Genomic DNA, 26307 nt, shown 5'->3' on the forward strand with positions numbered 1-26307 from the left:
CCACGAAACAATGGTTTGTAGGGTTCAAATGTCATGACTGAAGTATGTTGATAAGCCAAAAGGAAGTGTGATTCTGGGGTATGCCCTCAATTAATCTGTGATACCATTGCAAATTTGTCCTGGGCCATCAGAGGCAAAGCATGCACACACCCAGCGAATCCACAGCCACTTCCAGGACAGCGGCGACACGCGGCACATGTGGAAGGGCATTCAGGACATCACCAACTTCAAGACATCACCTGCCTGTGCTGGTGATGCCTCCCTCCCAGATGCATTGAACAACTTCTACACTCGTTTTGAGGCAGAAAGTGACGTGGCAGCGAGGAAGACCACCCCTCCTCCAAATGGTCAGGTGCTGTGTCTTACCGTGGCCGATGTGAGGAGAACCCCTTGCAGGGTCAACCCACGGAAGGCTGCTGGACCAGACAATATTCTTGGCAGTGGTTAGAGGATGTGCAGACCAGCTAGCACAGATTCTCACTGACATCTTCAACATCTCCCTGAGCAGCGCCATCGTTCCTACGTGCTTCAAGGCCGCCACCATCTTCCCCATGCCGAAGTCTTCAGTGTCCTGCCTCAACGACTACCGTTCCATCGCACTCACATCCATCATCATGAATATCTGTTCTTTTTCAAGTAGGGGACCGTGCACAATCCTGATTTGATAGAGACAGATGTGAGAGCACAGCGGAACATCTGGAAAACTTCTGAAATGCCTGCTTTGCTACCACTGCTACTGTGTGGTAACCGGAACCTCCGGAGCTTAAGGCCCCGAAATCCTCAGCTTTGCGTGTTTCAGCGGCCGGGGAGAAGTTGAAGGCGTTTGGCAGAGGATGGCGCTCGGGAGGCTGTATCGGAAAGGCTGCTTGGAAGCTCAGAGTTTTCGGACGGATGGACTCAGGGTCGGCTGTGGTCGGCTGCTTCCAAGGTATTGGCAAGTTGACGGTGCCTGGAGGTTTATGGCAGGGAATTTCTCCCTTTTGCCGCCTGCTATCGGGGACTCAGTCGATCAACTCGGGACTTTGAGACTTTTTTTTTTACTGTGCCTATGGTCTGTTCTTTATCAAATTATGGTATTGCTTTGCACTGCTGTAACTATATGTTATAATTATGTGGTTCTGTCAGTGTTAGTCTTTGGTCTGTCTTGTTTTCTGTGATATCACTCTGGAGAAACATTATATCATTTCTTAATGCATTCCTTAATGCATTTCTAAATGACAATGAAAGAGGACTGAGTATTCTCATAATCTAATCTAATAAAGTGTTTCGAGAGGCTCGTCATGAGGCACATCAAGACCCTGCTGCCCCCCTCACTGGACCCCCTGCAGTTCACGTACCGTCCCAACCATTCAATAGACGACACCATTGCCATCACCCTCCACCTGGCCCTAACCCACCTGGACAAAAAAGACACGTATGTTCGAATGCTATTCATAGACTTCAGTTCAGCATTCAACACAATCGTTCCTCAGAAATTGATTGGAAAGCTGAGCCTACCGGGCCTGAACACCTCCCTCTGCAACTGGATCCTAGACTTCCTGACTGGGAGAACTCAGTCAGTCCGGATTGGGAGCAGCATCTCCAGCACCATCACACTGAGCATGGGGGCCCCCCCCAGGGCTGTGTGCTCAGTCCACTGCTGTTCACTCTGCTGACCCACGACTGTGCTGCAACACACAGCTCGAACCACATCACCAAGTTCGCCGATGACACGACCGTGGTGGGTCTCATCAGCAAGAACCATGAGTCAGCATACAGAGAGGAGGTGCTGCAGCTAATGGACTGATGCAGAGCCAACAACCTGTCTCTGAATGTGAACATAAGAGATGGTTGTTGACTTCAGGAGGACACAGAGCGACCACTCTCCGCTGAACATCGACGACTCCTCTGAAGAGATCGTTAACAGCACCAAATTTCTTGGTGTTCACCTGGTGGAGAATCTCACCTGGTTACTCAACACCAGCTCCATAGCCAAGAAAGCCCAGCAATGTCTCTACTTTCTGCAAAGGCTGAGAAAAGTCCATCTTCCACCCCCCATCCTCACCATATTCTACAGAGGATGTATTGAGAGCATCCTGAGCAGCTGCATCACTGCCTGGTTCAGAAATTGCACCACCTCGGATCGCAAGACCCTGCAAGCGGATAGTGAGGTCAGCTGAGAAGATCATCAGGGTCTCTCTTCCCGCCATTACAGACATTTTACACCACATGCTGCATCCGCAAACAGCATTATGAAAGACCCCACACACCCCTCATACAAATTCTTCTCCCTCCTGCCATCTGGCAAAAGGCACCGAAGCATTCAGGCTCTCACGACCAGACTGTGTAACAGTTTCTTCCCCCAAGCCATCAGACTCCTCAATACCCAGAACCTGGACTGACACCAACCTACTGCCCTCTGCTGTGCCTATTGTCTTGTTTATTATTTATTGTAATGCCTGCACTGTTTTGTGCACTTTATGCAGTCCTGGGTAGGTCTGTAGTCTAGTGTAGTTTCTGTGTTGTTTTACGTAGTTCAGTGTAGTTTTTGTATTGTTTCATGTAGCACCATGGTCCTGAAAAACGTTGTCTTGTTTTTACTGGGTACTGTACCAGCAGTTATGGTCGAAATGACAATAAAAAGTGACTTGACTTGACTTGAAATTCAAAGATCTCACCCACTCGGGATACTCTCTCATTCCCCCCACCTCCCAAGAATTCTCAGCGTCTGAATCTGGTTTAATATCACTAGCATATGTTGTGAAATTTGTTATTTTGTGGCAGCAGCACATTGTAATACACAATAAAAAAAATGATAAAAACCCTATAAATTACAATCAGAACTATATACATATTATACACACACACACAATACATACACAGACACACGTATACATAAATATATTAAAACACTCACACAGTAGGCTCATGATGAGTTAGCTATTACTGTGAACACAAACTAACAGCAACAGAACTCTACAATGCATGGAAATAACGCTGAAAGATCATTACCAGTAAATAAACACATCTGGAACCGATATAAATCGTAAAAGTTTGAATTTTATTCTAAGGGAAAATAAGACAATTAGCTGCATGAATACTGACAGACACCCATGCAAATTTATTGTTCACCCAGGAACAATTAAGACAGATTTAGCTCACACCAGTATAAACTTAAGGTTGAAATTGTATTGACAAAATATTCTGAGGTATAACAAACAAAATAAGGAAAGGGCCCATCACACACATTCATACCCGCGTAATACATCCAGATGCTTCAGTTCGCTTATTCAGGTACTGAAATAGCTTTGCGCTGAAGAACTAGTCCTAGTACAAAAAATATCTATGCAATGTCCAAGTAAAAAGGCATCAAACACCCCCAATGTTGTGTGCTAACTGAAAGCAATCCATACATTCTCCATGATACCACAGTCTGCACAAGGATTTTCTAACATCTATATCTGTCCTTCCAAATGCTCCTCTGAGCGTTTCACCATGTCCTTCCACCATGTACGTTGTCCTTTTCTCTCCTGTCTTTCTCCTTTTTTCCTGAAACCTTCTTGATCCCACACTCTCTCTAGTACAACAGCTACCAGTTCTTTTCCCAGCCATCTTATTGGCCAAATAAGTTAACAAGACAAATCCTATTGGCTACTTCAAAAATCTAACTTATGAATTAAAATAAAAATTTAGTTAAATGGCAAAAATGAAATACTGGATTGTATAATCTAATTAAAGGAACACTTTCTTTTCTATCGATTGCATTTTGAGGAGATCTGGAGAAAATAAGATGCCCAACAGCATAACTCTGATAAATGAACACAAGGGCTGAAACCAGGGTATTACATATTTTAAGAAAATAGGTAGCGTAAACAGAGAGAGAAGAAACATGAAGTAATGTTCATGAGTTCACTGCCCATTCAGAAACGTGATGGCAAAGAAAAAGCTGTCCCTAAAACCTTGTGCATGTGCCTTCAGGCCTCTGTTTGACAGAATATAAACCACATTCCACCAATTCCAACAAATGGACTTCCACTGAGTATGTTTGATGGATTGTTCCAATATTTCTTGGCTTTACATGAACAGGTATAGAGACAGGAAAGGAACAGAGAGATATGGGCAAATGTAGGAATATGTTGCTGTCACAGACAGGCTCCTCGGTCAGAGGGACAGGATAGGTACAAAGGCCCGTTTCTGTGCTTAATAAATTCCTTTCCTATATGCAGGTGCAGGTCTCCCTCTAGATCCTTTAAACATCACTATTTAAGTATGAAACACTTCTCTCCTTTCTGATGGAATTTGTTTTTAAGGAATTGCTATTTCATAATCAGCCACACAGCCAAACTGTAGCTGCTCTTAAACAGTCTCCTCTCAATGGAAAATTGTTGTATTCAGTACAGAAGTGTAAAGAAGAACGATATAACTGTTACTCCGGATCCAATGCAGCACAAAAAAAAACACAATAAGATAAAGAACATAATAATTAAAAGATGTGATAAATATAAACTCTGTCACTATCTACAGTCTCAAGAGGTGTTTTATGCCCAGAGTAGTTACTTCGGAACTACTGATAGACAAATCACAGATTTTGAAATCAAAGCACTGTGAATATTCAGGTGAGGCAGCATTGTTGAAAATTGTATCACTGTAATAGACTTTATGCCGACTGTCAGTCAATAAGAACACTGTTGGTTTGTCTTTTTTTTACCTCAGTGCCATTTTCCAGCACTCACACAACAGTCATCAATTCCCTCAATAGCCAATGTACTCAATGACTGAGTTTGAAAGAGCCAAGCCAAGCCCCTCCCTCAGCATGAAGGAATGCATTTTCATGTCATAAATGCCTGATCCAATTTTGAGAGCGACCCCTGACTCTAGGTACCCTAGAAAGGGGAAACATCCTCCCTGCACCCAGCCCTGATATAGTAACTCATTCTACTAAATGCAGGAGAACGCAGGCCTATTCTGTCCAATCTCTCTTGTACAGCCAGAAACAACAGATAGGCATCTTGGTCAGGTGGATGGGCCTACCCATACCCAGGACCCCCCCCCCCCCGCCACACACACACACACACACACACACACACACACACAAAGTCCTTCAACATCAATAAGGACCCTTTAGGAGTGATACGGCTAATGTAATGCTATTACAGAACCAGTGACCCAGGTTCAATTTGGCTACTGTCTGTAAGGAATTTACACATTCTCCCCGTGACCCTGTGCATCTTCTCCAGGTACTCCAGTTTCCTCCCACATTCCAAAAATATATGGGCTACTTGATCACGAGTGTAATTGTGTGGCACGGACTCACTGGGCTGGAAGTATCTGTTACTGTGCTGTACCTCCAAATAACCCCCCCCCCCCCAAGGAAAACACCTATTTAGGTTAGGAGTCAAGGGTGTATGCACTGCTCAGGTTGCAGTCTCACTGAGGCCTGTGCAACTACAATAAAACAAACTCACTTTTTCTACTTAAATTCTGTCATAATGAAGAGCAACATACCATCTGCCTCCCTCTCCTTGCCACATCTGCACATTGGCTTTCAGTGTTTTCAGTAAAAGGCCACCAGATCCCTTTTGAACAGCAAAACTTCCCATTTCAACACTTTGTTTGGGTCACTGGATCAGCCAGACACTCACATGATTCATCCACATTCCCCGAAAGCCTCCGTGAACCCTCTTCCCTCAAACTCGCACTTACTTTTCGCTTGTCAGTGTATATCAAATATGACATTCGAACCCTTCAAAACTTGTAGGCTGTGCCAAGCACACCCTTGGGCTGTGCTGGTCGTTAACTATAAATGACGCCTTTCACTGTCTGTTTTGATGTACATGTGACAAATAAAGCTAATCTTTTAAAAAGTGTTTAAATCTTTGTTTTATGACTGCTAACTCATTCTCAATTCCATCTGCCCCAACTTTACTGTCAAAGGTCCTTTATTGGCCCCGATTTGTACAATTAAACAAAATCACTCAACAGGCCTGGTCTCAAGGACTGCGCACAGTTCCCAAATGCTCACCTTTTATTCTAATCATCCTGGGTTCATAACTGGATGTCGCCCTGCAACTGCCACTGAGTATTATATTATTTAAAGAATGAAAATCACAACACCTTGGAGTATTTCTGCTGTACAAAGAGTCAGATAGATGCCCAGTGGAGTGGGAGCACTTTAACACAAGTCACAGCTACAGCTAACTATACTGCAGGCCAATTTTATAGAAATGACACCTGGTTCGACCCACAGGCTTTGGGAGATGGTGGGGGCAGCCGCAGCTGCAGCAATACAGGGACAGGAGTACTAGGAGCAGCAGCTGACCTGTTCAACACCTCATCCCGATCAGCAAGTCGACTCTTGATTTTACTGGTTAGGTAGTCCAAGAATATCGTCCAGATATCAAGGCAAGAGAAATAACCCTCGTGACTGGGCTGTGAAAACAAAACAGAGAACATGTTTGTTGCCTCTCCAAACCAGCTACATAACAAAGATAAGGCCATAACGCAGCAGTCCGGATTCAGAACAAGCTATGTTACAGAAGGCTCAAGCAGCTCGAGAATCAGACTGAGAACTGAGACTAGCCTCACCTGATGGAAAGTGTACTTGAAGAGAAGGCCTAGAAACTCCACCACTGGGAACTGAGAGTTGGATTCGATCCTGCGCAGGTGCACGCTGACAAACAGACGCAGGAAGTCGGTGAACTTTTCCACGTAACTACACGGGAAGATGATGAGAGACATTCAACAGGCAGTAAAGACCAGAAGTCAAACTCTTTAATATTCTAGTACAGCACTGGAGGGATCGACAAAAGCTATTACTGCCACCAAGGTGGTAATTTACATTATAATGAATAAAGTGCTACAACAATAACCTTGCGGAGGAGAACTGGTAATTTCAGCTACTAAAACAGAATCACAGTGACTGTGTGGAAGATGGTCATTTGGGCTTTCATGTCCTCACTAACCTCATAGGGCCCTTCATCTACAATAGTCCCAATAAATGTCACAAATGGGAGACGGAGACGGGTGATCTTCCCCAGCGTTTACTGTCCTCTTTAGGGTCTCGCAGCTTCCTTACCACACAATGCTCCACTTTGAACCTGACAAATGAACTTATTTCCACCACTACCTAGCAGTGCACGCCAAACCCTAACCATTCCATGTTAATACATTGTATCATTTCTTAATGCATGTATGCATTTCTAAATGACAATAAGAGGACTGAGTGTTCTCATAATCTAATAAATTAAACACTTCCTCAACCTGTCCTACCATTTCAAAGCTTCATTTATTATCAATGTATCCATATACAACTCTGAAATTTGTATTCTCCAGATAGTCAAGAGAAAAAGAAAGAATATGAAAGTTGTTCAGAATGAAACATCAACCCCACCCCACCCCCCCACAAAATCGAACAGGAACATCGACCCCAAACATCCCCTCCAATGCACAAATAACTAACAGAATATCAACCCCCAAACACCCTCCCCTCGCACAATAAAATGGAAAAGGAACAGGCGGTAAAAAACACAGAATATAAAAATCATTGAAAAAGTCCAGAGTCCATAAAGGCAATAGTCCAGTCCGTAAACACAGAACCACAATGCCATCCACCGATATCACCATAATTAATCGAGAGAGAGGGGCACCATACGAGGCAGAGAGGCCTACCCACCTGCTACAGTGAGCCACATACCGACAGGCCGCTCACAGACTCCCTCTCTGATAGCGATCAAAACACAGATTGTCGGTGAGAGCCGCATGGTGATAGGCCGCTCACAGACTCCCTCTCCGACAGCGATGAAAAGGCAGGCTGTCGGTGAGAACCATATAGTGACAGGCCGCTCACAGACTCCCTCACTGACAGCGATCAAAACGCAGGTTGTCGGTGCTGAAACTCTCGCTCACTTCTATGTTCGCCTCATGTCTCAATCTTCAGATGCTTTAATCAGAGATCTAATGGACGCTTTAAATGGCGAAATGGAGTTGAACATCGGCTTGTGCCGAATCGCAAAGTTTCTTCACATAGAGATTGTCTGGGTACATGCTTGATTGCTAGAATCTTCTCGGAGACAGCAAAGCGGTGGACCAGTCAAATGATCTCTAAACTGGCTCAGAAATGATCTCTAAACTGGCTCAGAAACGATCTCTAAACAGTCCCAGAAACACACTTAAGGTGAAAGACATACATAAAAGTACAAGAGGTATTTTCATGAGCTATCTGGAAAGTGTTGAACAAGATGCACGCTGGCGCTATCTTACAATGAATGCAAGATCATCCCCCAATCTCATGCCTTTGTAATCTTGTCAGAATTGCTCCCTCTCGTTCAAATTGCTTTCCTCATTCTTCCTACAAACAGGGTGGTTAAGAAGGCATATGGCATGCTTGTCTTTATTATTTGAGTCATTGAGTTCAAACGTCAGGAAGTTATGTTGCAGCTTTATAAAACTCTAGTTAGGCCACATTTGGAGTATTGCACAAAGTTCGGTCACCTCATTACAGGAGGGATATCGAGGCTGTTAAGAGGGTGCAGAAGAGGTTTACCAGAATGTTGCCTGGATTAGAGAACATGTGCTAGGGAAAAGTTGAATAGTTTAGGACTTTATTTCCTGGAACGCAGGAGAATGAGGAGAGATTTGATAGAGGGTTATAGATAGGGTAAATGCAAGCAGGCTTCTTCCCACTGCAGCTGTGTGAGACTGGAACTAAGAGGCCATGGGTTGAGGGCAAAAGCTGAAATACTTAAGGGGAACTTCTTCACTGGTGAGAGTATGGAACGAGCTGCCAGCAGAAGTGGTGAATGCGAGTTCGATTTCAGCATTTGTGAGAAGTTTGGATAGGTACACAGATGGGTAGGGTATGGAGTGCTATGGTCCAAGTGCAGATTGCTGGAACTAGGTAGAATAGATTGGCATGGACTAAAAAGGCCAAAGGGCTCATGTCTATGCTGTCATGTTCTATGACTCTATGATAACTGGATTAAGTTAGTCAAGGGTAGCCTCACCACTGTGCTGGAACAACGACTTGGCATATGCTGTATAAAAACAGAACATTCTCAAAATGTGCACGTCAGGCATTACCTGTGAAAATAGAAACAAGAGACAATGTTTCCAATCTCTCATCAGAAGCCATGAATTCACCCAAGGCCATTGAGCTGAAATTTTCATTGCTCTCTCCTCTCTTTTCAACGATGTTGTCCAACATACGGAATATTTACATTTCCTGTTCAAATCAGAATTCCATAACTATATGGCTTACCTCTCTTCCAGCTCCTCTAGACGACTCTTGATGGAGTGTGCGTTATTCTCTTTGGTGATTTTCTGCAGCAGGTAGAATGTCTGCTGGAACATGCGTAGCAGATATTCCTCAAACTCCACGGGAACACAGTTCTTCGACATGAGTTCATTAATACAAGACATTGCCAACACACCCAGTCTGCCTCGCTCTGGCACCGAATTGTTGTTGTGGCCATTGCCGTTCACAGCAACTAACTTCTTGGCACGGGTATCACAGCCGAAACGGGCAAAATGAAAGATGGTGGTCAAGAGAGTTGGGGTGATACTGGTGGACAGTGGGATCCAGCTGAAAAGATGAGTCAGACAGTCTAAAGCCAAAGAACAAACATGTTCACTCTCTGGATCCAAAATTGGAATTGGCTGATTTAATAGTTTGGCAGCAAGTGGAGCTTGCAATAGGCTGCTGAGCAGATCACCTAACAGAAAAGAAAACCATTAGCTTGAATTTATTGATAGGTTCAGTGAAATGCATAAGTGTTGTAGGCATTAGTATCAGTTGTAAAGACTTTATACACAATCTCTTGCTGAGAACTCAATGAGCATTCCTGTTCCCACAACTGGTTCATAGATTTTGCAAGAATGCCCATGTATTTCTTCATAGAGCAGAACATATCCAGTCTAAACTCCTTGGAACTGAACAATATAGCCAACTGATCTTTGTCATGTTTATCAATCAATTTCGCTTGTGTTATCTGCACCAATACTTTCCCTCAAGTTGCAGATAGGCTCGAGCAGAAATGCCTCAAATTCAAAATGGCAGCATGTTGCAATGATTGGTCTGAGAACCACAATCCAATTTTGTGAGAACCCCGAATGTACTTGGACTTCGGATACTCAAACTGGAGAATGCCTGAATTAATGTTAACATTACAGATGACACACTTCCGGCTTTCCCAGAGAAAAAATGGTTTATCTGATTCCTCGGAGGATGAAGAATTCTGGAACTGAAATTCTAAAGTGACGTAATAATCTTTGTGTATTGAATCTCCGCCAGTTCTGACTCTGGTGAGATTTATTTGATTACACTTGTGACTTATTGTAAGGAATAACAGCGATATTAGTGCTAATAATTTGACCACTGGCATCCTCGTTCCTTAAACTATTGGAAAAGCAATGGACACAAGGCATTCTGCAGATGCTGGAAATCCGGAGCAACACATACAAAACGCTGGAGGAACTCAGCAGGTCTAGGGAGAGAAATAGACAGTCGACATTTCCGGCCGAGACACTTCAGCGGCACAAATGACTCCAGTAAAACACCACTAACCTGGCATACTCAGGGCCTTGGTACTGGTGAACTGGCAGATTTATAAAGACTACTGAGTGTTATTCAAATATGAAGACCCTAACACACCTTTAACTAGGTTTTTATATTATAATATCACAGAGTACTATAGTAAACTCCACATGGAATTTGGCAAGTCCCAGGGCAAATGTAAATCCCAGGGAGCACAGAGATGACCCTTTGAGCCAGATGCGAAGGTTCAGATAGTGGGTTATTAAGAGTTTTTCTGAACGTTACTGTCCAGATCAATTCTCAGGATGGTGGAGGCTGCCCGAGAGGACAGAGTTAAAAGCCCAGACCAACACTCTTGAGTTTAGAGGAATGAGGACAATGTCAATGAAACTCACAAGTTCCTTACGAACCTTGGCAGGATTGATGCAGAGATGATGCATCTAAAATGGGGAGTCAAATGCTCAAATTAAGGAGTCAACTATTCAAGATGGATGTGAAACTCTGGAATTCCTGGCCCACGAGGGCCGTGTGCATTCATGACCAGGACTGATTACTTTTCTAGTATTAAGGGAATCGAGGGATCAGTGATGGAAAGGCCATTGAGAATAGAAAATTCAACAATGATCTCATTAAATGTGGAGCAAACCTGGGGCCAAATGGCCTGCATTTCTCATCTCTTTAAATGTCTCAACCAGTCTACATCTAAATAGCTTAGTGAGACAAAGACCCCACCTATTTCCATAAGGTCCACTGAACACAGAAACATTGTAAAGCTACATAAAACAGCTCTGAAACTACTCTGATTTGATGAGCACCTTTCATGGACCTTGTGAAAACACGGAGGGTTCAAGTAATATGTCAGTAATGAACAGAAGCAGTGGGGGTTCTCTTACAGCCAAATCCCATCATTGTTTAATTAGACAATGACCAGTAAAAGGTCCATTCAATTTAAGGTCCAGTTACACAAATAACTGAACGTATACTTGGGCAGGAACTAGAAAACTAGCTTGTAACTATTTATATCACTAAAGCACAGTTGTGAGCAAGAACACAACAGCGGGAGGATATTTTACAGCAGGCTGCCAGCAACTAGAGGGACAACACATACCGAGAGTTGAATATCATAACTCAGAAAGTTACTTTCCCCAAGCAATGAGGCTGATCAACATTCCACCCACTATTCCACCCCTCCACACCCCCAACCACCAAAACTTTATCATTTCCTGTCCCAGTCATCTATGTAGACACTCCTGTGCCTAGCGTCAGATTATAAGCACACAATCTATGTATACAAGCAAGCTTATGTATTTACATTGATTGTGTTTTTTTGTGCTGAATCAAATCTGGAGTAGCAATTATTTCGTTCTCCTTTACACTGTATATCAGAAATAACATTGACCAATCTTGAATCTATTCACAACAATATTATTGAAAGGAATTCATAACCCAGACCTATTTGATGCCACAAAAAACACAAGATATGGATGGTAAAGGGTCTGAGATGGTCGATCACACACTGTGCCTGCAGCTGCAGACAAGGCCAGAGGGCGAGAGGAACGATCCATTGTGGTTGTGGTCAGAGACAGTCAGGACGATAAATGGAGATGGGTGAGCTGTAGCTGGTGGAGTTGCAGTCTGGTCAGTCGACATGAGAAAGTGTATTTAGACCTGAATATCTGAGGAATCGTACGACGCCACAGCTCTCAGCTGAGTTGAGGGACTGGGAGTTGATAGTTGTTGATGATTTGGAAGTGCTTAAGTAATCTGTACAGTGGGAGAAACGCTGATTGTATCTGTAGAACGCAAACACCCAGAGATATTTAGTTAAGGCTCCCAAAATATAAACTGAATGCTGGAAATATCTGGCTGATCAGGCTGCATCTGTGAAGGAGTAAACAACATTAACTTTTCAGTTCATTGGTCTTTCATCGGAATTGGGAAAAATGAGAAAACGAGTCTGTTTTATGTCGCAAAGAAAAGCAAAGGGTGGACAGAACAAAGGAAGTGGTGTTGGATCTTCTGACAGAGAGCGATAGAGACTCATTCATCACCACTGATTGATCTGAAGGAGGGACGGACAGATGGAGATAAAGGAGAACAAAACCAGAGCGATGCTGGAAACATGAGATGTAGATCACAGCAGATGCGGGAAATCTGGAACAAAAGGGAATAAACTGCAGGTCTGATGGCATCTGGGGAGACAGTAAAATTGAGTTAACATTGCAGGTGAATGACTTTGCATCACAATTGACAAACAGGAAAGGCTAGTTATCTGAACATTTTGAAATCAGTCCAGATGACCCCTTCAGGAAACAAAAACTTCCCCTTACAAAGTTTGTAAATCAACAAACACACACACAAAAATCAGAGATACAGAATAAATTTCACACAAAGTTTGTGAAAAGTAAAATAACTTCTTTGATGCCTACACAGATATGTTTTTCATTACTGATAACTGCATTACAGATAGACAACAACTCTGAGCCCATAATGCCTGCACGGAACTGAATACTACCCGAGTCTAGATGGAAGATGAGGCGCTTTGCCTTGAGCTCCATTAGAACAAGTTTTTTTTTTAAATGATTTAAGGTGAATGAAATGCAAGGCATGACAGAAAGTGACTGGGTACCACAGCAGTTTGGAGTTTAGGAGATTGGGGCGGGGGGGATCTCATTGAAACCTGTTGAATATTGAAAGGCCTAGGTACCATGGATCTGGAGAGGATGTTTCCTATAGTGGTGGAGTCTAGGACCACAGGGCACAGCCTCAGAGAAGAGCAAGATCCACTTATAACAAAGATGAGGAATTTTTTTGATATTCGGGTCTAAAAACAGCTGACCACAAGGCAGCGCCATCTGAGTTCTTTTTGCTTCTCTCTGTTTGGCAGACCTCTCTCACTGTTTGTTTCAATTTTCCCTTTGTTCTAACAACGCTTAATATAACAATTGCAAAGCAACAAGTTTTATGCCTCCTTCCTGACTTCTGAAAGATCCTTGGATTAAAACACCAGAATCCAACAGCATGCAGGTGGAACCACAGTTAAGTCATCACGGCATTAGGAACAAAGCAGCATTGACACACGGCTGTGCTGGAAAGCTAGCATCAGCACACACCCTCTGGGAACTTATGACACAGTTAAAGTGACCTCACTGCCACATGGCTTGGTATGGACTGGGCAACTGAGGCAACGTGCATTAGCTTCCTGCGAGTGCTGGGGTCAGTGATGTGACCACTCAGCATCGGCATCCAGGCAAGGATCTGCTTCTTAGGCAGCATGAGAAAGAGAAAGCAGAGTTAGTCATTGCTAGGTTCATACAATGACAGACTGCTCAGATCCTATGGTCTCTCTCGTCACCCCCCCACCCCAGTGAACGTGACAGAAGCTGATGTACCCCCCTTCTCGTTAACTGTATTGCTCTCCCCGCTGTAACAAGCTGACAAGTAGCTGCTGACTATGCATGTCTGAACACAAGGCCCAGAACAGTGCTGATCCAGGCAGAAGGGCAGAGTCCTGGGAGCTGCTGGGGAACTGGCAGGCTAAATGATGACAGGTTGGTTTCTCTCCTGGGGATATCTACAATTAGGGGACATGGTTTCAGAATTATGTCTTACACATTTCAAAATAAAGTAATTTTGTTTTTCTTCTCACAAAGGTCATGAATCTCTGTTAATTCCCTACCCTGAGAGACGTAGAGGCTAACATCAAATATGTTCAAAATGGAAAACGACAGACACAGGGTAGTTAAAGAGTATGGAGAAAGGACATGACAGTGTGTGTTGAAGGTAAAATCAATAATGATTTAACTGAATGGTGGAGCAGAGTCAAATGGCCAAAGGGAGGGTTGTGCTTCTTATGTTCCTTCTGAACAGTGTCAGAGACCAATAAGTGTAAGGAAAGTTAGTGACAGGGAGCTGGAAACTAAGGGTTATCCTTGTTTTTAATGCATGTACACTGCAATGCCAGTTTCTCCAGTGTAGAGCAGCAAATGCATTACATTAACTGCAAGGAGAGCAGGTAAGCCACTGCTTCACCCAAAAGGTTGCAGAGACCCTCAGATGCTGGCAAGTGATAGGATGAAGAGCATGTGAAAAGAGGAGTGATCACGAACAGAGAGGAGTGAACCAGGGTGCCACAGACAGAATGGCCCATTTGAATGCCAAAACAGGTTCATTCTTTCATCTCCACTGACTTCCACTTCCTTCTCATGGGACATTCCCACATAACCTCAGGTGATGTGACAATCACTTCCATTACGTGACCCAAACCCTCTTTTAGGTGAGGTGCTGATTCATCCACATTTCATCCCATTGTTCATTGCATTTGGTTTTCCCTCTGTTGTGAGAATTACGACTGAGAAGGTGCTCAGGAAGCTTAATGGTATGAGGGTGGATAAATCTCCTGGAGCTGATGGAATGCACCCTCGGGTTCTGAAGGAAGTAGCTGGAGAGATTGCAGAGGCATTAATAATGATCTTTCAAGAATTGATGGATTCTGGCTTTGTACTGGATGACTGGAAAATTGCGAATGTTACTTCGCTATTTAAGAAGGGTGGGTGGCAGCAGGAAGGAAACTATAGACCTGTTAGCCTGACATCAGTGGTTGGGAAGTTGTTGGAATCAATTGTTAGGAATGAGCTTACAGAGTACCTGGAGGCACATGACAAGATAGGCCAAAGCCACCATGGTTTCCTGAAAGGAAATCCTGCCTGACTAACCTACTGCAATTTTTTTGAGGAAATTACAAGCAGAGTAGACAAAGGAGATGCAGCAGATGTTGTGTACTTGGATTTTCAGAAGGCCTTTGACCAGGTGCCGCACATGAGGCTGCTTAGCAAGATAAGAGCCCATGGAATTACAGGGAACTTACCAGCATGCGTGGAGCATTGGCTGATCGGCAGAAAACAGAGAGAGCGAATAAAGTGATTCTATTCTGGCTGGCTGCCGTTTACCAGTGGACCATTGCTTTTTACAATGTATGTCAATAATCTGGACTGTGGGATTAATAGATTTGTGGCTAAATTTGCCGACGATACAAAGATAGGTGGAGAAGCAGGTAGTGTTGAGGAAACAGAGAGCCTGCAGAGAGACTTAGATAGTTTAGGGGAATGGGCAAAGAAGTGGCAAATGAAAGAGTGTTGGAAAGTGTATGATCATGTACTTTGGTGGAAGAAATAAACAGGCAGACTATTATTTAGATGGGGAGAGAATTCAAAATGCAGAGATGAAAAGGGACTTAGGAGTCTTTATGCAGGATACCCTAAATGTTAATCTCCAGATTAAGTCAGTGGTGAAGAAGGCGAATGCAACGTTGGCATTCATTTATAGACGTAGAGAATATAAGAGCAGGGATGTGATCTTGTGGCTCTGTAAGGCACTTGTGAGACCACACTTGGGAGTATTGTGTGCAGTCTTGGGCTCCTTATTTTAGAAAGGATTACTGACATTGGAGAGGGTTCAGAGAAGATTCACGAGAATCATTCCAGGAAATGAAAGGGTTACCATATGAGGAATGTCCGGCAGCTCTTGGGCTGTATTCCTTGGAGTTCAGGAGAATGAGGGGAGATCTCACTGAAATATTCCAAATGTTAAAAGGCCTGAACAGATTAGATATGGCAAAGATACTTCCCATGGTAGGGGAATCTAGGACAAGAGGGCACAACTTCAGGATTGAAGGACGTCCATTTAGAACTGAGATGCGGAGAAAATACTTCAGTCAGAAGGTGGTAAATCTGTGAAATTTGTTGCCACAAGAGGCTGTGGAGGCTAAGTCATTGGGCGCAATTGAGGCAGAGATAGATAGGTTCTTGATTAGCCAGAGCATCAAAGGGTGTGGGGAGATGGCAGGGGAGTGGGGATGACTGGAAGAACTGTATCAGCCATGGTTGAATGGTGGAGCAGACTCAATGGGCTGAATGGCCTACTTCTGCTCCTATGTCTTATGGTTTTCTGGTCTTATGTTGTCTTCTCTGCATACTGGGTAAGTGATTGCAGAAATCTTTCATGCAACCCACACCTCAAACTCAGGCCTTCCTACTAACTGGCATCAAATCTCCTTCTCTGGACCATCTCTCCTGACAGTGCTGCATCTAAAGCTAATGCGAGTCTGAGTAACAGTAGCTTATCTTTCCAAGCACCTTGCAAATGCTCCAGATTCAATACCAATTTCAGATATGTGTCAAAACAGTCTGGTTCTGATTCAAGGTCACATTACTTCAAGACAGCACGGAATAGGCCCTATCGGCCCACCAGGCTGCACCTCCCAGCAGCTTACCGATTCAATCCTAACCTCATCACATGACAACTCACAATCAGAAATTAGCCCATTAACCTGCTGTGGGAAGAAACTGGAGCATCTGGAGGAAACTCAAATGCAAAACAGGACAAACGTAAAAATTTTTCTTAGGGGACGCCAGAACTGAACTCTGAACTCCCGACACCCCAAGCTACGCTACAGTGGTGCCCCATTTTAATCTCCTCGCTGGCAATGCCTGTCCTGCTATATATTTCCAGCATTCTTTTTTATTTCAGATTTCTAGCTGTTACTGTGTTCTCTTTCTCAGATCCAGCAAGGGCCTGTTTGTTCGCTACTCTGTTTTCACTCCTCTCCCTCTGTTTATGCCTCCTCCACCCAATCTGAATCTACGCTGGGGTGGACAGGAAGGCTCTACTATTGGTAGTCAAAACTGCCCAATGCAAGCCTGGCAGCCTACTCACCATCAGGGACATACATATAGAAATGTGTTGGAAAAGTGCCAGTAACGTCATGAAGGATCCCACTCACCCTGCTCATGGACTGTCTATCCCACTCCCATGGGGGAGGAGACTACTTAACATTCATGCCAGGACCACCAGACTCAAAAACAGTTACTTTCCCTAAGCAGCAAGGCTTTTACATGTATGTACAGGAAATGACATCAAACTATTGCAAATCTTGAACGTTTGTTCTCTCCAGCTCTCCTCCTCTGCAACTTAAAACACTTGTTTATTCATTTTTATTGGTTCTGATGAAAGATCGTTAACGTTAAATGTTAATTATTTCTCTCTCCACAGACTCTGCTTGACCTGCTGAGTATTTCCAGCAATTTCTGCTAATATTTCATTCCTCGGTGTTTTTGAATTTTGTTCTTGACTGCTTTGCATCTTGTTTTAAACCCCAGTTAAACTCCAGTAAGGGAGAAAAGAGTTAGAAAGACTGAGCAACACACACAAAATGCTGGAGGGACTCAGCAGGCCAGGCAGCATCTATGGAAAAGAGTACAGTCGACATTTTGGCCCGATATGATTTCCAGCATCTGTAGGTTTTCTCGTTTGTCATTAGGAAGACTGAGTTTTCTTTTAAAAAAGAAAACAAGTCTTGCGCAAAACACAATTACTATGACGATACAGTTTCAAGTTCCCTTGAGCAGCGTTTTATTCTCCACCTGCCTTCGATATATCTAGACCTAAAATGTTGAGAGTGAGTATCTTACACTGATGATTTAATTCCTCAGAAACAACATTCAAACAGCTTCAGAACACAGCCTTAACAGCAAGATGAGCATGACGTTCCACTGAGCAGACTGGTGACAAACATTACAACCAATTGCAGAACCTACCACTGTTTCCTGAAGTTGGGGAGGGAGGTGGAGTTGCAGCTGTAACACTGTTTTTATCCCAAATGGTCTCTAAAATACCTGAAAAGAGAAACATAACTGAGAAATTCTAACACTTGGATGTTGAGTTTATTCATAAGCGTTAACTAGTGCCCAAAATTACCTTAATGTTGAATTTCAGATGAAGACTTACAAGCAGCAAAAGCATAGAACAGTAACAAAGTGAGTAACCATCACTTTTGATTTGGCTGTTCAACCTTCAAATTAGTGCTGACTGGGGTGGGGCGGGGGTGGTTAGTGCTTTCTTTCACAAGATCTCTGGCAAATAATTTAATTTTAATGGCAACAGTGCCATTAACTCCAACACTCCAGTCCTACTGGATTTAGGCTACTTCCCGATAAAAAGCAGGTCCAGTCCTGTAACTCTGATTGTGTGACATATTCTCACATTCACATTGTATGGTTCAAGTACCAGAAATCACTACTGATGGGACAGCTGGACAACAACATTCACTGACAGACACTTGTCACAACATGCAATGAAAAGTTTAGGAAGGTGGTGAATATTGGTAGCTCGGGTTGAGAGGTTTGATGTTGCTGTGTTCGCCGAGTTTGGCCATTAACTTGCAGACGTTTTATCACCAGTCGAGGTGACATCCTCAGTGAGCAGTTGTTGGTGTTTCTCTCTTGGAGTGCTCGCACTTATATATACTCCTGTTCATTTGCTCAGTCCTGACTGACTACCCCTTCAGTTGATCTTTGAATTCTATTGGCTCGCATTTCTTTGGCTCCAAGGGGTTTGTCTATTTCGATATGCCTGTTTATAAAATTAGCAGAAGAGAACCATGCTTCTAAATACTTTCATGCCTGCTTTGTGTGTGCTTGTGCCAAAACCTCCGCAGTGTCTCAGTTAAAGTAGTGTCCTTCTTGGTCTTTGTGTACCGAGATCAGCGACAATGGATCACGTCTCTGAATCGCCAGTTTGTGCTCACATAAATTAATTGAGAGTTGACGTCCTGTCTAGCCGACATAGCTCTCCTTGCAGTCCCTACAGATGACCCTGTACAGCACATCGCTTTTGTCGGTTGTCTTTACTGGTACCTTGGCTCTTGAGATAAGCTTCCTTAAAATCGCTGTTGGTTTCTGAGCAATTGTGATGCCGTGAGGTTCAAGCAGTCAAGTTGTCATTTTGGATATAATCTTGACGTAGTGCAAAGTCACAGGTTTCAATGCATGTTGAGTAAAGTTTGTGCAACTTTCTCTCCTTAGTAACCATCCCCTGATGAAATTCAATGGGTAAACATTGTTCTGGAGCACTTTTGCTTTATTCAACTGCAAATTGAATAAAGAGTGAAGAGGGAAGACGACAACAGTGCGAGTGTGAACTGTACCTACCGGTCCATCAGAAGAGGAAGTGTGTGGCTGCGAGCATGTGCAAGAGAGCAGGAGAGTGTGTAAGAGTGAGGGAGTATGGAAACTAGTTCTGCCCTTCATAGGAACAAACTTACGGATACACATCAGACTGCTGAGTTTAGAGCCGTTTGTATTTAGGGGTGTCCACAAGTTGGGCATTTGCAACCCAGAATGGCCTGTACTAGAATGGTTAGTAGAAAGTCACCATGAAACAGTAATCAAATCCTTTTTACTTTACCAAGTCTTGTGATGAATGCTGATTCAGCATTTCACAAAAGGGCCACTGACATACTGTTGGCAAATGCATTTCACATTGCGCACATCTTTGTTGAGGTTGCTAAATGGATCAGTACAAATGGACACAGCCAAAGTAGCTGCAGCAAGAGGAAACCTTTCACCGCATCTTGATTCTGGCTCTGCCTCCATTAAGATCTGTTTAACTTCGAAACACTCAGAAGAACGTTGCAAAATAGGAAGTTAATTGAATGTGAGAGGAAAACCACACGTGACCACCGAGAAAGAAAATGTGTTTACAGTTAGAGCAATACAAGACAGATACAGGCCCTTTGGCCCGACGAGTCCATGCTTAAAAGTTACAAGACCAATACCAGTAATTTGGAAAAGGATGATTTGAAATACAGAGTCAGCACATTACATATACAGAAATAATCCACATGGCCCATTGAATCTACGTCAATCATTATGGCTACTAATGCCTCTTACTGTTCCTGCCTTCACCTCCTCCTCTGGCAACTTATTTTAGAACATTGAACATAGAATAGTACAGCACAGTACAGGCCCTTCGGCCCACAATGTTGTGCCGACCCTCAAACCCTGCCTCCCTTATAACACCCCACCTTAAATTCCTCCATATACCTGTCAAATAGTCTCTTAAACTTCACTAGCCTATCTGCCTCCACCACTGACTCAGGCAGTGCATTCCATACACGAACACTTTCTGAGTAAAAAACCTTCCTCTAATATCCCCCTTGAACTTCCCACCCCTCACCTTAAAGTCATATCCTCTTGTATTGAGCAGTGGTGCCCTGGGAAAGAGGCTCTGGCTATCCACTCTATCTATTCCTCTTATTATCTTATACAGCTCTATCATGTCTCCTCTCATCCTCCTTCTCTCCAAAGAGTAAAGCCCTAGCTCCTTTAATTTCTGATCATAATGCATACTTTCTAAACCAGGCAGCATCCTGGTAAATCTCTTCTGTACCCTTTCCAATGCTTCCACATCCTTCCTATAGTGAGGTGACCAGAACTGGGCACAGTACTCCAAGTGTGGCCTAACCAGAGTTTTATAGAGCTGCATCATTACATCGCGACTTAAACTCTATCCCTTGACTTATGAAAGCTAACAAGTTAATAAGCTTTCTTAACTATCCTATCCACCTGTGAGGCAACTTTCAGGGATCTGTGGACATGTACCCCTCCTCCACACTACCAAGTATCCTGCCATTTACTTTGTTCTCTGCCTTGGAGTTTGTCCTTCCAAAGTGTACCACCTCACACTTCTCCGGGTTGAACTCCATCTGCCACTTCTTAGCCCACTTCTGCATCCTATCAATGTCTCTCTGCAATCTTTCACAATCCTCTACACTATCTACAACACCACCAACCTTTGTGTCGTCTGCAAACTTGCCAATCTACCCTTCTACCCCCAGATCCAGGTCGTTAATAAAAATCACGAAAAGTAGAGGTCCTAGAACAGATCCTTGTGGGACACCACTAGTCACAATCCTCCAATTTGAATGTACTCCCTCCACCACCACCCTCTGCTTTCTGCAGGCAAGCCAATTCTGAATCCACCTGGCCAAACTTCCCTGGATCCCATGCCTTCTGACTTTCTGAATAAGCCTACCGTGTGGAACCTTGTCAAATGCCTTACTAAAATCCATATAGATCACATCCACTGCACTACCCTCATCTATATGTCTGGTCACCTCCTCAAAGAACTTTATCAGGCTTGTTAGACACGATCTGCCCTTCACAAAGCCATACTGAATGTCCCTGATCAGACCATGATTCTCTAAATGCTCATAGATCCTATCTCTAAGAATCTTTTCCAACAGCTTTCCCACCACAGACGTAAGGCTCACTGGTCTATAATTACCCAGACTATCCCTACTACCTTTTTTGAACAAGGGGACAACATTTTCCTCCCTCCAATCCTCCAGTACCATTCCCGTGGACAACGAGGACATAAAGATCCTAGCCAGAGGCTCAGCAATCTCTTCCCTCGCCTCATGGAGCAGCCTGGGGAATATTCCATCAGGCCCCGGGAACTTATCCGTCCTAATGTATTTTAGCAATTCCAACACCTCCTCTCCCTTAATATCAACATGGTCCAGAACATCAACCTCACTCATATTGTCCTTATAGTTCCCTCTCATTGGTGAATACCGAAGAGAAGTATTCATTGAGTACCTCGCTCACTTCCACAGCCTCCAGGCACATCTTCCCATCTTTATCTCTAATCAGTCCTACCTTCACTCCTGTCATCCTTTTTTTCTTCACATAATTGAAGAATGCCTTGGGGTTTTCCTTTACCCTTTTGATATTTTTGATATCACCTCTTCTTTGTGTGAACAGTTTACCCTTCCAATTGCCTTTAAACCTCCTCCCTCTCACCTCAAATCTATGCCGTCTAGTTTTAGACATGCTTCCCACTTTGGCTATTGATCCTGTCCATGCCTCTCATTATTTCAATATACCTCTTATCATGTCACCTCTTAGCCTTCTATGGCTGAAGGAAAACACTGCCAGTTCAAGTTTATTATCACCTGACTGTACATATATACAGCACAATGAAACATTCAGCAGGACCACGGTGTACCCACAAAATATATCACGCACACCAGATAAACTCAAATATTACCACAAATAAGTTAATAAAGATAACTCAAAGTGCATGTGGTGCATAGCACAGGTAAACAGTAAACAGCTCGCTGTCCGAGTGACAAAATCTCAGTGGTGGCAGGGTATTCATTAGTCTCACAGCCTGAGGGAAAAAGTTGTTACCCAGTCTGACAGTCCTAGTCCTGATGCACCTGTACCACCCTCTTTCCGGTAGGGGGTCAAAGACTGTGGGATGGGTGGTAGGGATCCTCAACAATGCTTCAGGCACTTTGTTTGCAAAACTCCTGGTAAATGTCACAAATAGGGGGGAGGTAGACCCCAGTGATCCTCTTGGCAGTTTTTACTGTCCTCCGTAGGGTCTTGCAACTGCCTTACCACTTAATGATGTAGCCAAACAGGATATTTTCAACCGTGCTCCCATAGAAAGTTTTTAGAATGGGGACAAGAGTCTTGCACGCCTCAGACACAGCCTATCCAATCTTCCCTTGTACCTCCAGCTCTCCAATTCAGGTAACATCCCCATGGGTGTTATCTGCATGCTCTCTAGCTTAATCATATCTTCCATGTAGTGTAGCAACCAGAAATATATCATGTTGCATTAGAATTTAAGGTAAACTCCATCTGTCATTCCCTTGCCCAGACGATCAGTATTCTGTTGCAACCTTAGACAACCTTCTCCACTGCCCCAATAGAAACATAGAAAATAGGTGCAGGAGTAGGCCATTCGGCCCTTCGAGCCTGCACCACCATTTAGTACAATCATGGCTGATCATCCAACTCAGAACCCTGTACCTGCCTTCTCTCCATATCCCCTGATCCCTTTAGCCACAAGGGCCATATCTAACTCCCTCTTAAATATAGCCAATGAACTGGCCTCAACTGTTTCCTGTGGCAGAGAATTCCACAGATTCACTACCCTCTGTGTGAAGAAGTTTTTCCTCATCTCAGTCCTAAAAGGCTTCCCCTTTATCCTCAAACTGTGACCCCTCGTTCTGGACTTCCCCAACATCAGGAACAATCTTCCTGCATCTAGCCTGTCCAATCCCTTTAGAATTTTATATGTTTCAATAGGATCCCCCTCAATCTTCTAAATTCCAGAGAGTATAAGCCTAGCCGATCCAGTCTTTCATCATATGAAAGTCCTGCCATTTCAGGAATCAATCTGGTGAACCTTCTTTGTACTCCCTCTATGGCAAGAATGTCTTTCCTCAGATTAGGGGACCAAAAGTGCACACAATACTCTAGGTGTGGTCTCTAATATCAAGTCTCGTGTAGCACAAAGACAAGAAAATCCAAGGAACACACCCAAAATGGTGGAAGAACTCAGCAGGTCAGGCAGCATCTGATGAAGGGTCTCTGCCTAAAACATTGAATGTTTCATCTTTTCATAGATGCACTTGGCCTGCTGAGTTCCTCCAGCGTTTTTTGTGTGTTACCAAGTCTTGCATCCTCTACAGACTTACTAACCATGCCACTTACATTCTCACCCAGGTCACTAATTTATCTGAGAAACAACAGGGGCACCAGCAGCGATCCCTGTGGCACACCACTGGGAATATTGTTCCAATTTGAGGAACAACCCTCCTCAATCACCACACCAATTTTGCATCCAATTAGCAGATTTACCCTGGAAACCATGTGTTTTAACCTCCTGGACCAGCCTACAACATGGGACCTTATCAAAGACTTCACTAAGATTTGTGAAGACAACATCTACCACCTTTCCCTCATTAATCCCTTAATGTGCAGAAAACTCATTCCAGAGATAAAATTTTCAACACAAAGCCATGCTGACTATCCATAATCAGTCCTTGCTTTTCAAAATGCAAATCAATCCTGTCCTTCAGAATCTAATAACTTTCCCACCACAGAGAGAAAGCTCAATAGCCTGCAGTTCCCTGGCTTTTCCGCTGCCCTTAAAGGCACAATTTTCCCGGCCTTCCAGTACCAATGATGGTACAAAATAATTTCTGCTAGGTGCAGCAATCTCTTCCCTTGCTTCCATAATATGTAAGATACGCCTGATCAAACAGTGGGGATTTATCCAGCTTTACGTGTTTCAGGACCTCCAACATCCCCTCCTCTGTAACGCTGATATGCTCCGGATTATCTCTCTCCCATCCCCTGGGCACACTAGCTTCCATGTCTTTCTTGACGGTAAATGCAGAGAAGTATTCAATTGAGTCTTGAACCAGAGAGGATAATTTCACTCCACTCACCCCATCACCAAACTGTTCCCACAACCTATGGCCTCACTTTCAAGGACTCTTTCTCTCATGTTCTCAATACTTATTGCTTATTTATTCTTTGTCTTATTATTATTATTTTTATTTCTTTGTACGTTTTGTGAATGCCTGCAAAAGTAAGAATCTGAGGTTTGTATACGGTGACATACACGTCCTTTGATATTTACTCTGAACTTCAAGATTTTGCCCATCTTCCACACACACAGACACATGCACAACCACAATGATGCTTAAAGAGACCTACCTTCTCCCTAGCTACTCATTATAATTATAGAATCAAGGAAAATCACTTATTTTATCTACGAGGGATATCCTGTCGCTGGTCCCTTTTTGTCCCCCTAGTTTCCTTAAGTATACTCCTATACCCCTTACTCAAAGGGACTTCCAAACACAGGTGTCATTTGAAACATTCACCAATGTGGTATTTCTGAAGTCTGCTCTGATTTGCGATGAGAAATAGGAGCAGCAGAAAACCAATCAGCTCTGAGTCTGCTCTGCCTAGTGATCCGACGTGTGTCTCAACCATTCACTCTCCTCCACTCGATTCATCCAAGTCATTAAGACAGATGCAAAACCGGAGGAAACCCATTTACCCCAGTTCTCTTGCCTGTAGTTAGCTATTCACCTCTCTATGCCAATATTGGATGCCTAACTCTCATCTCCCCAAACAGATCCTTTGCTCTCTGTTGAAGGAAGGTCAGTGAGCCCCTGATAGGCAAAAGAAACACTTCAGTGATAACGTCAGAATCAGCCTGATTAAATTTAACATTACGTCTAAAAACTAGGAAGTCCTACACTTAATAGATGCACTGGAGGAAATATGTTCAAGAGGGAGCTGCACGATATGAGATCGACCTCCACTGTGCTGCAGAGAACAAGCAGCAGCTGCAAAAGAATGAACAACCAGAAGACCCGTCGTCTAACCACAGCCACCACTCACATTTGCCCAAACTACACCGGAAAAGATTGATCCTGGATTGCCTCTACAGCCACCCGAGGACCCATCAATAAGAGAGCATCATACTCAACTCGAGTGATTGCACAACTACTACAGTGCGAATACAGTACCCCTAATGCCATGGTTTCTTGTTCAGCAACCTTCATGCACCAGCCAGTGAACACCTTGCAGAAACCCAAAAACACGTCATCTACGAATTCCACCCCCCATCCTCCCAGTCAGTTTTACCCTCAGAGAGCTCAAAGAAATTTGTGGAACATGATTTTCTTCTCATCAGATCATGCTGATCCTGCTTGACTGTCTAGTGATTTCCTTGTCCCTCCATCACCTCCTTAATAACCAGGTTCCAACAGTTTCCAAATGATGCGTTAAGCTAACCTGACTACAGTTCCTTGTCTCTTTCTCCCAGCTCTCGAGTAATGAAATTAGATTTGCAGGTTTTGGATCATCTAGACCAGGGCTTCCCAACCTGGGGACAATGCACCCCTCGGTTAATGGTAAGGGTCCATGATATAAAAAAGTTTGGGTACCTCTGTTCCATAATCTTGAACATTTTAGTAGGCAACAACCGATGAATCCGCTATCTCTCAAGCCACTTCCTCCGAAGCCCTACACTACATAATGATCTGTTCAAAATGTTAAAATCATCAACCACACAAAAATGTAGCTTGTGTAATAAGGAAAATATTAATCACTCTGTTGATATTCAGTTACTACTGATTC

The 26307-nt window shown here is 43.5% G+C and overlaps 1 protein-coding gene across 2 annotated transcripts in view; it reads right to left on the reverse strand.

Moving 5' to 3' along the window:
* The window catches only part of xpo6 (exportin 6), a 157743-nt gene that overhangs the window by 55998 nt on the left and 75438 nt on the right, over window positions 1–26307 (reverse strand). The window contains exons 6-9 of one of the 2 annotated variants that reach the window (XM_072269229.1): window positions 18106–18183; window positions 9236–9689; window positions 6565–6691; window positions 6299–6408 (exon numbers count right to left, since the gene is read on the reverse strand). In XM_072269229.1, coding sequence (XP_072125330.1) covers window positions 6299–6408; window positions 6565–6691; window positions 9236–9689; window positions 18106–18183 — 769 coding nt within the window. The remainder of the gene's footprint in view (window positions 1–6298; window positions 6409–6564; window positions 6692–9235; window positions 9690–18105; window positions 18184–26307) is intronic. The other variant, XM_072269231.1, reaches the window with a different exon arrangement.

This window comes from Mobula birostris, chromosome 9, assembly GCF_030028105.1.
Source record: "Mobula birostris isolate sMobBir1 chromosome 9, sMobBir1.hap1, whole genome shotgun sequence".
Taxonomy (NCBI): domain Eukaryota; kingdom Metazoa; phylum Chordata; class Chondrichthyes; order Myliobatiformes; family Myliobatidae; genus Mobula; species Mobula birostris.